Below are 16,654 nucleotides of genomic sequence, written 5' to 3'. Positions count from 1 at the left end.
CTGAGAGAGATGCAATAGGGCAAATCTCTGAGTACGTGGTAATCACTTACCCTGAAACTTATGTGTTGAGTATTTGCTCCAGGCAATTTTCCTGGAAAGTTTCAACCTAGATACTTCAGTTGTTTTAGATGTCTGAGACTGATTTGCTCATGCATAAGAGCATTTTTTTCATAAAATTATTTTCTGATGAGATGATACCTGATGTATTTTTCATCTTTTCTACATTATCGCTAGGATATTGAAAATGAAGTGGTAGCACTGCAAAGGTTAGCAAACCTAAATGTCATGCTGCTATTTTAAAAGAAATTTTACTTCCTATGCTAATGCAAATTTTTGCCTTGCTGCAAACATCTCATCCCTTTTTTCTAACTAAATATCAGGTTTGCATATTGGCTATATTTCAGGATGGAAGTCTCAGACTATAAATGTTTGAGGCAGCAATTCACCTCATACTGTTTATATATGCTTTATGCAACTAATATAGCAGGCCCTGACATTTCCTCAGAATCTGAAAGTTGAATACATCAAATATATAGTTACTGTTATAATACATAATATATCAATTGCTTAGACGTGTTTACTGCTGATTTACAATTTCAACGCATTGTTGACAACTGATATCAAGCATAATTTTTACACTTTGTTTTCCTTTCTTTTCCAAACTAGATCTGTGTGTTGATTGTTTTCCTTAATCTTAAGTTATGTATCCATATTTATCCACATTTGTCAGTAGGGTTTTTATTGCTGTGAATATGATGAGAGAACATGTTCTGCTTGAGCTGGTATGGGCTCCTAAGAAAAATAATCAGATTTGAAAACTGGAACAGTTAAAAGCAGTTTAACTGTTGATTTAAAATTAATCCTAGCTGGCTTTTTTAATATGTATTTATGTAAGCTCCTTACTGATCCCATCTTCTTCCACCAGATGTAGCTATAAACCAAATAGATTAACAAGTTGTAGAAATTGGCCTTAAAGATACATTTAAACAAATTAAATAAATTGTTAATCTTCTGGATAATTTTAGAAGTTTTCAGTTGTTATAAATAAGCAATTAATTTTATTTTTGCATTTATAATATTTACCTATTTCTAGGAAGTAGATATAAATTGCTTAGATCATGCTAAAAGTGAAAGTAGCCATATCTGTCAATTTATCAACTGCAGAATTACCTAATGTGATGATTATATAGTCCCTACACTATAGAAAGTAGATTGTTCAGTAAACTGTTACTAACCACAGAGAGTTCTTGTTGAATTACAATATTGTGTGTAATTTAAAACAAAAATGTATCAATGAAAAAATAGAGTTTTGGTTTATGCATTGGGAGAGTTTTAAGCAACACTTTTCCTTCAGCAGCGAATGAGTCAAGTCTTTAAGGCTAGGTATTTTTACAGCCTGCTTTAGTTCCAGGCTCTGTCATTTCTGCTTATATTGAAAACTGAACTCCATGGGAGCAGAAGAAAAGCATTGGTATTATTCAACATGATTAAACTCTGACTTATTCTGAAAGGAAGGGCCTTTTCTAGCCTGAAAATCATATAAAATACTGAATCCCATCCTTTATCTGTTTAATGTCTTGTGATTTCACGTTTACAGTTTTGAACAGCTCCCTTTTAAGGGAAAAAATACAGTAAGTGTTCTTTCAAGACAGCATTTGGCTTTTAATATTTTCAGGTTATAGGGACAGAATTTTCCTTCTCTTTCCTTGCATATGAGCTGTGACTATTCTCATGCTGCTTCTATTCTTTATCCCATGCAGAAAAGGTCTTGCTTTGCTTAGACAATAGGTAATGTAATACAAATTTAGCATAACGTTCCTTGTTTTTTATGTCTCTTCTGAAGCCTGAAGCATAATTTTCAATATTGCAATTAAAGTTTTGTTCACTTATTATCATATCTGAGGTTTGTCATGGAGGCAACTAAGTTGTCTCATTGAATTGGTGCTACCTCTTTTATGAGAATTCCTATAGCTTTAGCACACTTGTATCGTGGTTAAATTTGTGCATGAGAGTATGTGTGTGCATGGCTGGTGAAGGGATTTTTTTTGAGCAGGGGGAAAGGATTTTTTTTTTCTTTTTTCCAGTTGAACTATGCTACAGGGAAAACATACTGCTTCAGCATGTGTCACCCACTAATCATGGTTCATTCAGTTCTTTAGTTAGCTGAAAGTCACGAGAATTTTGCTTCTTATTTCGCTGGAAGTAGAATTGCACCCATAAAATTTCAATACAATAATTCCATGCATATGTAGTCACCAAAAGCCAGTTTAAGTCCACTCTGCCAAGAGGGATAATTTCACCTTTACTTCACCACCCACCTCATATTTCTGTCCTCAGAGTTTTACCAGAGGTCACCTTTGCGTGCCTGTCCCTGTAGCCAGAGCAGGAAATTGACCTGGTTGAACACTGAGCAAGGGAAGAGAAATGCTGGATCAGCCCGATTTATCATACAGTCACACGAACACTACTTGCAGCTGGAGGGAGAAGACAGGAGTGAACAGAGGCTACTGAAACAGAGATCTATTATATGTCATTTGCTGTTGTTTAGTGAAGCACTTACGTTGAATCAGCCTGAAATGTTGTTTTCTGTAGGTGACATTCTCACTGCCCTAACTAATGTCTCCGGACGTAAACACCCATCAACGGTTCAGGCCAAACAGCTGAAGATGTGCCTTCCTATGATGCCTGTAGTGCTTCACCTTGTGACATCCCAGGTAGTTCCCCCCCCCACCAAATTTGTTAAACAAAGGACAAATTTATATTTTCTCAAAATCTAATTTCTGTTGATTGTGATCAGAATGAATAAAATAGAACTGTTGTTAATGTGTAGGTATGTTGATGAGTATTCCAACTATGAAACAGCATTAAAGATGTCTGACTTTTGTGCATCGTAAAACATCTCTAGTGATAGCAACAAATACATATTTTGTCCTCTTTTTCTTTAACATGTGAAATAGTTGGTTTACTTTTTCTGGTCATAAGATATGCATTTAACAGGCTTTTTTTTTCCAATTTTGGCTAAATTCAAATAGGTATTTCGTCCCCAGATAGTCACAAAGGAGTTTCTTTTCAACTATGGCACCTTACTTGTGAGTATAACCATCTAAGTTAAATATTTTTTACGATACCTATGCATAAAATTTTGGGAATTGCTTTAATGTAATAAAATTACATTAAATTTCTAAATTGGAGAGAGGACTTTTTTCTGAACATATGTTTTAAGCTTTGATTATATACAAAACTTTATTTATAATCAGAAAATATTTTTGGGTCAAAGGGAAACTCTGCACATATTTGATAAACTGAGAATTTCTTGTGTGCTTTATTTTAGAGTATAAAACTTTAGCTCTAAATTACACAGAATATTCTCTGTAGAATTTCATGCTAGTATTTTTTGAGTAGAAATGAAAGAGAAATTTTATAATCCAATCTATATTTAAGGTTTTGTTTCCTTTTGTCACCTTTTTCTTATTGCCAGTACTTTTACACTGTATTTAGTTGATGAAAAGCTATGGAGTTAAGATATTTGTCTCATGTTTACATCCATAACCTATTTATGACATTAGCTATAAAAAATTAATTTTTTAACAGTGCCATAGGATAGTATAGCAGAAATGAAGTAGTACAGTTCTAATGTAATTTCATATGAAAACAGTTGTTTATGCTAAATGATGAAAAAAGAATATTCTAAAATTGTGTTTTCAGAGTTAAGCAAATACTTTTAAGTGCATGAGTTCATAAATGACAACTAGGGATTTACCTCCACAATAGCATGAAGAAATGCTTTACTACAAACAATTAGATTCTAGTTATATGTTCAGATTCCCTTCTCTTTCTCCTTTGATTCTTGGTTCCAAGAAAATGTGAGTTTAATTTAGCTCTACTAAAATATTTGTATAAAAATTATCATTAAAATGATGAAAAAAAAATTGAAACTGTAGATCTTGAATTACAAAGCCCTTTATCCCTTTGAAGCATTTGTAACTAAGTAGTAAACTTATTAATAGTTTTCAATCAACCTTCTCGAAGGTGAAATTCTTCTGTCAACAATTGAGGTGCAACGGACCAGTTATAATGTAAGTTTTCTTTTGATGTTCCTCCAGCTTGTTTGAAGTATTGACTGAGGAAGTCAGGCTAGTTGTACTAGCACTGCTTTCTCCTCAAATCAAGGAGCAGCAAATTACTCAATATTTCCTGCATCTTGTTCTGTCTCCATTGAAAAAGGCAATTCAGGATCTTACATACACTAATTTACACGTGAAAAAGGGAGGGAAAGTAGTATATCTGAAAAATTTTAATCCATTTTATGTAACTGTGTAACTGTGTTATTATATGGCTAATATAATTGCATCTGAAAGAGTAACTATCCATTCTGTCAGGCAGCTCTGGAATTTTGTGTTTAACACCATTCCCACTGACATCTATAAAGGGACATTCGATCATCAGCTTGTACTTTTTCAAAGTACTGTGCTATAATTGAGGCCTCTAAAACTTTAGCAAGTCAGTCTTTCAGTTTTTGTTTGTTTCGTTCTTTTTTGTTTTCCTGATTTATTCGAAAATCTTACTCTTAACAATAAGAAATTATGAGGAGTGGAAAAATGTTTGGTATCTGGAAGGAAAAGTTATTTTCCTGCAATGGTTGTTCATGGAGAATTTTTTTCCTTGCTGCTTTGAAGTTACTTCTATCATCACTGTAATTTTCAGTAGCGTTGAGCAAAGAAATTGAGAGGGAGTCAGGACAGTCCTTTCATGTTTTCTGCTGTGAATATAAATACATGGAGGACACACTGTGCCCCAAAGGCACAGCTAATGGCAGGCTCCTACTGGTCAGAATCACCTGTGGTGAAACACACATACACCATTTCTCTCCGTTGCTTAAGAAACCCCAGATAGTTGCATTTTTCTTAAATTAATGCATCTCTTTCTTGTGTTTCTAATGCAAAGTTAAAGAAATAAACAAATTTTGCACCAACTACTTTGATTTTTCCAAATTAGTTTTGAGACTATGGTGGTGTGAAACTGTCTTAAAATGAACAAAATTTCACCTTCGAGAAGGTTGATTGAAAACTATTAATAAGTTTACTACTTAGTTACAAAATAATTTACCCTCTTCCAAAACTACTTAATTAGATAATACCTAGTAATTTTTTTCAAATGATCAGGAAGATTTTTCTTATAGAAGCAGTTGTTTTTTATGACTGCCTCTGAGATGCTTTTAAGCAATGAAATATATAATTAGTTTCTAACTCCATTTTTAATTAGAGAAGAATCCTTCAGATGTTTCTTACATACTGTGAAAAAAGATAACCCATGTAGATACTTCTGCCAATTTAATATAACGAAATTTTAAATGGTAGTGAAATATAAAACAAGTACCATTTTCTTAAATGCTGTATTAGTAAAGAAGAGCATTCTACAAATTCTGCTGAGAATTTTCCTTCCTTAGCAAATGTTAATAACATGGCTTTTGCAACCCCGTGAAATAAACAGCAATGCACAGAAATGAAAGCAAAATAATAGTGAGTCTAATTGTAAAATATTTACTTAACCCAGATTATTAATATTGTCTTGCCCCATTCCTTAAAATGGTGATTAATTTAGGTGATTATTTTATAGAAAGTTGTATGCATTTTTTACATGTTCTTCTGTGTGTAACTGTATCTATAATGTGTGTAGTATGCATGGAGATCAAAAAGATGGTACAAATAACAGAAAATTGCATTTTCTGAGGGGTCTTCAGTCATTTTAGTGAGTTATTTTGACATAGCCATTTCCAGGGTAGTTCAAAGTCTTCTAAGAAATTACAGTTTTCTGTTAAAAATAAAGACATTTCATTACAGTCTATTTAGCTGGAAATGTTATAATTCCTGATATTACTCAGACTAATAGTCTTTACTGTACTCCACATTTAAATGTCCAGCAGCATTACAGACTTGCGGAATTAGAACAGCTAGATCATTAGTACTTTCAGTCTTAATTAATTAATATGAAAGTATTTCTATAGGTGCATTAACATTTTGTATTTACACAGTTCCTTAAAGAATTTCCTGTTGTAATTGTTGAGTGATTATGCTTCCTAATTTTTGTTCCTAAAGTGTCTTAACATAAATGCTGCTTCTTTTGTAGGAGTTCGTCAGATCAATAGAATCAGGAGAAATAAACTTGGACAGGGCAATAGGTGAGGTAACCTATGATACTGCAGTACTTTAATATGCAGGTATTATAACGGTTGCATTTTATAAGGAAATGTGATGGTTTTTACCATTAGGGCAAGCTGCATCAGAAGAGTTGATTAAGACTACTTTTTTGACCTTTGAAGCAGTAACAGAGCATCCCAGCTTGTTGACAATGCATCACTTGACTGTAAGTGTGGCAACAATTTGAATAGTTGCGGGCTAGTAGGCCTAATTCCATTAATAAATAGAATATTTTGAAGATCTAGAAACTGGTTAAAATATGGATTAAAATGCATTGTGATTCTATTTGACAGGAAAAATACTTATCGTTTATAGAGAGATTTTCAAAGTAGCAGCAAGGCATTCAGACTCAGTTTACTGTATTTAGTTGAGAAGTTAGAGCAAGAATTAGAAGGACTTAAACTTTAAAAGTAATGTTCTTGATTCTGTAAGCCTTTCTTCAACTTCAAAGCAAGTTTATTGCTATGTATTAGTGAAAATATCACCACTTTATTTGTCATTATGCTTTTAACATAGTTTGCAAAGACCACCTCAGGATTGATCCCATTCCATCATATTCTTCCTGATGAGATCATCAATTTCAGTTATGGCGTGGGGGTTTTTTTGTTGTTGTTGCTGTTTGCTTGCTTTTTTAAGTGTAACAGATTTCTTACTCAAAAATTGCATTACAATTACCAAACCCACATGCTATAAGCTTCTTACATTACTAAGGTTTGTTTTCTTTGAAGTTTTTGGTTAAAAGATTCTACTGTTAGCTAAGCTAGCTGAAGACAGAACAATTATGTCATGGAACAGTTGTCAGGAAATCAGGAGGTCTGAATGTTTGAATCAGTTTGGCAAATCATTGTAACCTATACCAATGCGTTTTTGTGCCTGAATTCCCACCAAAAGTATAACCCATTATACTTACTGGGATGACTGTTTGATTCAAATTGAAATTTATGCGTTGTATTGGAATTAGGCTAAAGGCACACTCAATATAGCACTTATATGAAGAAAGGCATTAGCAAATAAGTAAGAATGAGAGATCTTAGGGATTGTGCTAAATAAGAATGGGTGATCTTAAAAACTGAGTATTTCTAGAAGCTGAATTCTATTTGATGTGCACATGTTTAGATTATAAAGTCTTAATAAGTGAAAATAGTAAAATTAATCCAAAATATAAATTCGAATTTAAATAAGTTGAATGAGATTTTTTTTCATTATGCTCACAAAAGAGTGTATTCAAGAAAATGATTGTTATGCAACAAAGCTAACTAATTAATAGTTAGAGGAAAAATAGTACAGAACTAAACAGTTCAATTTACTTTAAACTAATATGGCAAATAATGTCCTAGGAAGGAAATGTTAAGTGTAGGTGAAGTATGAATGCCTGCTGATATCTCCCTACGTACCTGTCAGCCTGCTTCTCACTGTGTTATATCTGTATCGTTCTAGAATCACCTCAATTTTAAAAAAATAATTGCTTTACTTTTGTGGGTTATCAGTATGTCTTATAGTGACAGAAATATGTATCGTTTTTTGTGGGAGTCCATCAACATTTACTGAGATAACAATAGCATGTGTCAGCACATTAAATAAATTTCCCTTACCTGTTTAAGTTTTAATGGTCTAGGGGGGGTTCCCTGGAATAGCACCAAGGAGATAGTTCCTCTTTACAATTCTGCACCAATCCCCACGTTCAGTAGAATGTTTTAGTGAAACCAGAGTGTGACTATCCTAGTCTCTGTTAAGTAACCCGTGGCTGGCAGTAGATGAGTTTTGAAGTATCTAGATTTCTGGGGAACAGTTTACTTCATCTCACGTGTTGGAAGTTTTAGATGTTTATTTAAAATCCATCTGAGCATGTCAGTTACATAGCTAGAGATAAAACTTTCTCCCTGACTTCCTCCTTGTCCAGTACTTCTGACACATACTACTTTTGTAGTTTCCCTGATTTACAATAGGTGTAGATTTACATCCTTGTCAATGAACAGCTTTTTTTTTTTTTTTAGAAAATCTATTACTTCACTCACTCATTTTCATAAATAACAGTTCTTCATAATTTAGAAGAGCCCTTCTGATACTCAGCAAATAATCATTCAGACTCAAACTAAAGTGGAGAAATCGCCTTGCATTTTCTATGTTAAATTCACGAAATTGTCCATTGCAATTAATAATCTCTAACCACATCTGCCACTAGTGGTGCGAACAGTAATTAGTTTAATACTATTTATGAAGTCTAGTGTGCTAATTATACTTGAATATGCAGCATACATTACTTTAGAGGAAAGTGATACTTCATCTTCTATGATGCATACAGACTATTTTTGGAATTGTTGTTACTCAGGGGATATCTTCTAATTGCTTCTATGTGAGCATGACTGGAATCTATGAATATAAATGCCAGCATCCAGTAGAACTTTGTGCGTTTTTAAAATGTTGAAGCAAGACACGTTCAAGCTTCCAGATCAATATTCAAGTATAACAGTGGTTAATAGGAAATTCTTTTACTGGAGAGAAATTTGAATCCTAGGCTGAGATCAGAAGACTGGATGCTCATTTAGACAAAGTTGGTTACAAAGAGGATTTTGGAGAGTGGGGCTGAGGAAAGGCCAAAACCTTCTTGAGAGGATGCATTTTTTTCTACAATGACATTGCTTTAAAGTCTCTAACAAGAAATAAAATGCATTTTTAATGATGTTTAATTTAATAAAAAGTAAGGTTATATTGAGCAAGCAGAAACAGAAAGTTTTTCAGGTGAGTTCTGGTTTTAGTTTAGCTGCAATGGAAATTGTATAATTTAGCGGGAATTTAGGAGCAACATCTCAGGTTCTTTCCCACTTTGAAAAGCAAAGAATTGCTTGTTCTGGGTTTTAGTTCATGTTTGATTTGCCTTTGTATTTGTACTTTGAAACAAGAAAAAAAAAATTAATTTTTTGTGACCAAATTTCTGATTACCATCAACCTGAAGCCAATTATTGAGGAGCTTCATTTCTGTTGGGAGTGACTGTATTAGATATGGCAAAGTGTGATAAAGTCAACAGAAATTAATTGAAAGCGCTCAAGTGAATGCCAGCAGTGAGCAGTAATTTCATTTTTGCTTGCAGTTGTGTGCATTGTTACAAGATATAAAGACTAACAGTTTGTGTGACTGTGCAGTTTTTGACAGAACTAGATTTTCAGGTATGTGATTATAATGATGAAGGTCATCAAGAAGAGTCTCTACAGACTGGATTGAAATATAAACCTCAATTTCTCAAACTGGCAGAAGGCCAATTGCTTGTTTCCTCCACCTGCCTAAAATGGAAAAATATTTATTAAATTCAGATACTAAGTGTTATAATAATATTGATTATCCAATTTTTGATAAATATTCAGATATAATTAAGTTGAATAATTCTGTACCGACTGTATCATTTGCATTTTCCTTTTCTATGTTAAGTATATTTATTTGCCTGAAAAAAAGACATATGCTAATTCAGAGCACTTAGAGCAGTGATGAGGCTCGCGATGGCAGGCGGTTCCTGTGGGAGTCCTTTCTATACTCTAACTAGCTCCCAAAAATGATTTGTGTAATGCACAGATGATCTTTTACCCGAAGCATGAAAGTTGTTATCTGGTTAAGGCAAAAGTTGTCAGCAGTGATTCTCTTCCTCAAGGTTTTAAAACTTATTTTATGAATCACGCTAAAATAAAAGCACCCCGAACATGATGAGTTGCTTGATAGGAAGCCAAGGGAAAAGCTATATGACATGGAAATCTACTGTTTGACAATATGAGAGTTATTACTTCACCAAAGATGACAACATAAGGGTTAGAAACTTCTGCATGTGCTTTTTTCTTGATTCAGCATCATTGATGTTCTTCATCCACAGGCTGTTCTGATCTAACCACTGACACCTTAGTTTTGTCAATATAGGATATGACTATATGAACATATTGTACAGAATTTTTTCAACCACTTTCCCTTTTCAAGTAGATGAAAATTCTACACCCCATGTGGCTTTCTGTCCATTAAACTAATCCAGATGACATGAGACTTTTTTGTGAAACCATTTCTCTACTAATTGACATACTGAGTCAGTCAATCAGTGCTGTCTCTTCCCAGAAGAAAAAAACAATCCTCAATGAAGATTCTGAAGTTCTGAGGAATTTTAAATAAAAATTACACAAGTGTCATCCTTCTTCCCAATCCATTCTAACATGCATTAGATTATTTTTTCTATTGTGTTCTGAGAGATTACTGGTGATATTAAAACATAAGGTGTATGCTGTGCCACCAGCACATGCTTTAAGAAACGTGAAAGCAGGACAATCTTAATTCCATAGTCACTTTCAGCAGTAACTTTTTATGTGAAATTTTAATGAGAATAAATGTCAAGCTGATGATGTTGTAACTCTGACACGTGACTGGAAAAAAAGTTTTGGGAGCTGATGGTCTTCACTTTGGTATGTTCTGCTTTGAAGAAAGGACGAGGAGAAGATATTTCTCAGTAGAATCACAGAGTATTTTGAGTTGGAAGGGACCCACAAGGATCATCAAGACCAAGTTTTTATTGAATGGCCAGTTGTAAGTTAAACAAAAGCACACCAAAACAAACAAGATACCTCTAGAAAAATCTCTGAAAGTAATGAACATAGTTATTTGTGAATTTGGATACGATAGCTGCCTATAATGAATAGCATAGTTTCTATATGTAAGCTTAATTCTGTGGTCTGATTTGCGCTTGAGAACAGCATGGCTCTCAAATGGACCAGGCTTTAAGGCTGCTTACCTTTTGTGTCCACCCAGTGTCAAGGCTTTGGTCTTAAGCACTGATTTGAAGAGGTCTAAAACTTAGTTTTAATTAAGGGAACTATTTTGTTTGTTATTGCTAATGTTAATCATATTAAGGCAAGTTCTGTGACCTTGAGAAGAGGGTTAATATGTCCATATAAACATTGCCTGAGTTATAGGGGATAATGGGTAACTTTGGTTATATGCTAGTTCATTAATACATGATGGTTGCATGTATACGTTCAATAGTTGAATTCATCCTTGCTGTGCAGCACAGGTGAATGGAATTTTAGTTCTCCACCTTCATTCTTAGGGGGTACCTCCCACTAAATAGGGATTAGTGTGTTGGATCCTTCCACTGTGAGCCCTTGCAGTGTTACAACTGCTTTATAGTGGGTACTTGTGAAGCCTGGACTTTGCTTGGTGAGGTTAAGAAAAGCTAAGGCAATGTTTGTTTCTAACAAACTGGCACAAATATTTAGGGTGCAGGACTCATGTCTGACATCGCCAGAACAGTGGAGACATGTAGAGAAGGACTGAAATTACAGTCCTCTCTTTCAAGCCCTTCTTAGTAGGTGGTGAGTACTTCACTGCTCTGAAACTGTAGCTTGTCCCTCTTTCTTCTTTGAGGATTGAAGTAGCATGCAGACTCCAAAGATCTGGGGTTTGTACATAATAAAGTAATGTTGAAAAGTGCATACAGCTTTTGCTGGGTGCTCATACCTCATTAGTAGAGTTTTTCTTGCAGAAATTAGTGAACATTATGGAGACAGATGTTTTGGTTTCAGATAGAATACTTGAATTTCCAAAAAGGTTTTGACAGTCATGTACCAAAGACTTCAAATCCATTAGTGGCCCTTCCCTCTTGCCCTCAAATAGATCAACTTCTGACTAGTTAAAATTTACTAAGTTGAGAATAGAGATCAGTTTTTAAAAATTTAGGTATTTTAAGAGTGTTGCCTTACAAAGATGTGTTGCAACATGTGCTACTTGCAACTAATCCAGAAAAGGGAGGTGACTGAAGTAACTTATGACCCTAAATTATTCATATCAGTGAAAATTAAAACTGACAGAGAAGTTGCAGAAGGTTTCCAGATACATAGTGAAAGGAGAATAAAATTACATGCAATTCAATACTGATAAATGTCAAATAACGCACATGGGGGAAATAATTTCAACTGTGCTTACACAGTGTCAAACTCTAAACTACTTGAAACTGTTCTGGAAATCTTTTAGCATCATTTTTCTATGGAAATGATAGCTTTTTACTCAGCAGTAATCAGAAAGACAACTAGATTATTAGAAAGGACTAGTAAAAGATCAGACAAAAAAGTAGAAAAAACCCACTGTACCATGGTAATATCACGGTGCCCTCAAGCCTCAAATACTGAATGCAGTTGTGGTCATTCACTCTGAAAGGGAGTGAAGCTTACCAAGAAAAAGTACAGGGTGATGATGCAAGGAGGGCCTGAGATGGTAAGACCTTCAGCTTGGAAATAAAAAATTCCAGAGTATTGTATTGCAAATAACCTGGGAAAGTTGATTTGAAAATAATTATTCATATTGTAAAATAAGAATATGTATCAAATTAGCTGCTTTAAAATAAGCAAGGATGTGTTTTTTCATAAGGCAAAATTAAAGAGTAAAATTCAGTGCCATAGGTATTGCATGTGCTAAAATTATAAATACATTTAAGGTAGGACTGGACAAATATTTGGGAGAAAAGATTAAATGCAAAAATACAGGTACAACGTCAGCATAGGAAATCTCTTAACTCAAGAACTACTTTACAAGAAACTAGACTTGTGCTTTAAGTTTAGTCTATTTCTCCTACTCCTTTCTACTCCTTTCCAGTTGTCAGAAACAGGATTATCAGGTTTGAGCTATGTTTTTGTTTAGTCCTGTACTTATGTATTATAGTTTGAAGATGTGAATGTAGTGTGTATGGAAGTTTTAATATTTCGTTGCAATTTTGGATACTGATGACAGCACAGTTATGACAGCACAGCTTTTGAATGCCATCATTACAGAGAAATACAGTGTTGGCTTTGGACAGTTAGGTATGGATCATGAACTGGATATCAGGCTATTTAAAAAGATGGTAGGAACTCTTATGATATACAGATATGATCATATTCCTATCTAGTCTGTTTAAAGAAGAGTATTTCCTTTTTTTGAGCAATCTTAGTGATAAAGACTGAGACAAAAAACCCTGTATCTGACTGTCTTCATGCGTATATGGAGATTTGATTCCACATAAACATCAGAAGCCATTTAAAAAAAGAAGGAACGAGTGCTTGTTTGAGTATTCTTTGCCAAAATACTAATACCATGCTTCTTATAAATAAATGGCTGAAACATTTGTAGTTTACTGGTGAATTTATTAAAAATACTTTATGTACTATTACACTTCAGTTTATTTCATCTCAATAATTACTTGCAAAGTTCATATCTTGTTTACATATTTGTGTTCACATTAGTAAAATGGAAAAATTAGTGAAAAAAACAGTGACCCAAATGGCATGGAGAGAAGATTAGGGCTGTGGAGTTAGGAAGTACCTGATTTAATGTTCATGTCAAATTGAATACATGATTTTCCCTTCAGCATATGCATTCTGATATGCTTTTGCATAACAAAATAATTTTTCATAGGATTAGTGCTTTATTTAGTTGATCTCCCCACCACACTGAACTGACATGAGGCAAACACCTGCCATGGAGAATTCAGTTCTAAACAGTTTGTTTGCCAAAGTTGATATTTTTGTTAGAAAAAGTTCAGAAAAATCTACTACAGTTATTTAAGATCTAAAGAATCTTCTTTACAGTGACAGTTGAAAATACATTTGTCTTAGAAAAGACTTATGACTGGATTAACTGCATTCACTAATGTGGAAAGACTGCTGTTAATGCTAGATAAAAGTGAAAGAAGATTTTAAGTTTTAGAAATTGAAGTTGCATCATACTGCTGTATCTTAATTGGTATAAGTCTAAGTCAATGCTCCTGCTGTTGGATGATTCGTAATATCCAAGGACCCTACATTGCTTCAGATAATCGAGAACTGCTTCTTTTCCTCTTTTCTGTCTCACACCTTTAATTTATCACTTATGTGTGCCTCTTCATTTAAGAAGCATTGCAGTAGGTTGAACTGGTTTCTTGGACTGAAAGGTCTCAAGTGCATACCTTTTTTTTTTTCCTGCCTCACTGGTGTGCTATAACTGATACATTGCCATTTGTAGAACAGCTCAGAAACTTGCATTAATGGAGTTGTTGGAATGCAGTGTACTTTTATTATTTAACTGAAAAGACCATGAAATATTTCAAAATCATGAAGTGTTACAAAAGTCACTACAGCTATGAGATATATCGTTATCTATATAGGTCTTGCTATTTGTACTTGCAAATTTGACTTGCAAGTTTGACTTCATATCTCAAGCAGAATCCTTTTAACTCTTTTATTAAAAGTATGGAACAAAGGCATTTTGTAGTTTTTTTCATAAGTGAAAGAAGCTAGAGTAAATGAATCCCTTAATGTCAGGGATTAATTTAACAGAGTCCACCAACCAGCAATGAAATAGTTACTAACTGCAGTTATTGCTGGCTAGAGGCTAACTTCATTTAGTGACCTTTTTCATATATACTTTCAGCTTCTGTAGATGTTTCTTATTAGTAGCTGCATACTTCTAGGGAAATTTTATCTTCTAGTATTAATTACTGAAACAAAACACACGGGGGATTATAACACAGTCTTGTTATGCCAAATTCTGTCCACAGTGTAGTGAGAATGCACGCAGCAATTTTATTTGTATTAATAAATCCAAGGACAAGGTGTGCATCATTTTAACAAAGACTTAGCAATTCTTTTATAGAGAATACTAATAATACACTATTTTGTAACTGAACTATAGACTAGTTTGTCGTCAGTTGATTTCCAATGGAGCAAAGCTGACTAGTCCTGTGACAGATGATGCATTTGTAACAATACCCTCATGGACAATAAAGAGTTGACTGGATTATATTTTTTTGTAGTGCAAATCTTATGTATGTGAGTTTAAATTTTAGTGGAAGACTGTGTATTACTAAAATGAAGGAAGTTAAAATTTTTTCAAGAATCTGTATTAAGCTTAGGGATATTTAATTAAGAGGTAGTACATCTTTCCTGGTGTATCTTAATTCTATGCAGTTCTGTGTTAGAAGGATTTTTCATCTGAACTTTATTCAATGATTAGTTTATGGATTAAAGCAGTGGGATTAAGATACTCTAATACTCTTTTTTCTTAATATCTTACATCTGCACTGAATTCTTTAGTTTAAATTCAAATTCCCTGTCAAAGAATTATACCAATGTTACTGTTGTTTTCTATGTCAAAGTACATTAACGTCTCTAACTTATGGCAGTTTACCAGCGAAAAATTAACTTGGTGGCTTTGTAAGTGTGATTATGGATGAATATCCATGATTATTCATCTCTTTGATTAAGGGCTCTAGCAGTAGAAGAAATATGGATGATAGTGTATCTCTGTTCTATTTTTTCATCTGTGAATAATCTAAGCCAGATCTTTCTGATTCTCTGTTTTAGGTTGAAGACTGTATCCTCCCACCACTGGTTTCTTTGGTCCTCAGTCAGAATGGTAAGTATACGGGCACATCAGCTGCAGTTTCCATGAATTACACATTTTGTTGTAATTATGCTTCAGTGTGGTCACATTCTTGGCATCTTTATTTTCAAGTGGAATGGAGACTCTTCAGCTTGCGGTTGCTCTCAGAAACCACATCACTGCTTTTAAGCCACGAGGTCATGGATGAGGAGAAAGGGGAGAGCCTCGACTCAAACAGCAAGCTTCTGTCTCTCATTAGAGATTTATTGCTGCCTCAGTAAGTATAATATTGCTCCTGTAATGGGGAGTGTATTTGTTTTAACTACCCTTTTTATGTTTAAATGGCAAAGCAAAAAGAGGAATCACAGTTAACTGCTGCCAGAGTTCTCTGCCCAACATGTCTGCCTAGGTTTATTTAGTATTTTGACATGTACAACACAAACACAACTTCTGTGTGACACTCATTTCTGATACTGTGCCTCTGGCTGCTCTTGAAGCAAAGCAAGATTTCCCCTAGCTTTTGGGCTGTGATTTAAATACTACTCTTTGTTCTGCTAATAAAGTTAGAACAGTCTAACTACAACATCTTTTTGTCTGTTTTGGATATTGTGCCTTCATGTAAGATGTTCTGATATCATATGGAACAACAAATAACTTTTTAAAAAGGAGTAGTACATCAGGTGTTAATCCTTCGTGGTTCACCCAGATGTGGCCTGGAAATTCATTTACAAGGGCTATGGTCAAATGAGGCCTCTCATTTCATGCTGACTTGCAGGTGAGCACAAAGACAGCTTTCTGTGTTATGCTGACTGTGACCTGGTAACGTCTGTGTGTAGAGGGAAAGAAAGCACGAACATAAAATGAGTACAGTAGTGATAAGTCATCATTCATATTTTACATTATTCTAATAATAGTACAGTGTATTTTCACGTGTGGTTCTCAAAAGTGATGAATACTTAGCTGCCCTAAGTGAGAAAAGTTTTATCCATGCAAGACATGTAAACTTTTCTCTATGACAGAGAGTTGGAAGGACATCTCAAGAGTTTTAGAGAGAAACTTTCACACCTTTCTTCACATTTTTTTCCTCTGGGAAATATAGAAT

At 34.1% G+C, this 16,654-nt stretch overlaps 1 protein-coding gene across 6 annotated transcripts in view; it reads left to right on the top strand.

Moving 5' to 3' along the window:
- The window catches only part of ULK4 (unc-51 like kinase 4), a 224,203-nt gene that overhangs the window by 79,182 nt on the left and 128,367 nt on the right, over positions 1–16,654 (top strand). For all 6 annotated transcript variants that reach the window (XR_004357069.1, XR_004357058.1, XR_004357057.1 and 3 more), the window contains exons 24-29: positions 2,593–2,714; positions 3,033–3,089; positions 6,127–6,178; positions 6,269–6,363; positions 15,534–15,585; positions 15,685–15,829. Coding sequence is in view for 3 of the 6 variants with exons in the window: in XM_032687664.1 (XP_032543555.1) it covers positions 2,593–2,714; positions 3,033–3,089; positions 6,127–6,178; positions 6,269–6,363; positions 15,534–15,585; positions 15,685–15,829 (523 nt within the window). In the remaining 3 variants the exon portion in view is untranslated. The remainder of the gene's footprint in view (positions 1–2,592; positions 2,715–3,032; positions 3,090–6,126; positions 6,179–6,268; positions 6,364–15,533; positions 15,586–15,684; positions 15,830–16,654) is intronic.

This window comes from Chiroxiphia lanceolata, chromosome 1 (genome assembly GCF_009829145.1).
Source record: "Chiroxiphia lanceolata isolate bChiLan1 chromosome 1, bChiLan1.pri, whole genome shotgun sequence".
Taxonomy (NCBI): Eukaryota; Metazoa; Chordata; class Aves; order Passeriformes; family Pipridae; genus Chiroxiphia; species Chiroxiphia lanceolata.
The sequence above is the reverse complement of the archived record's forward strand: the minus strand, read 5'-3'. Positions and strand labels throughout refer to the sequence as shown.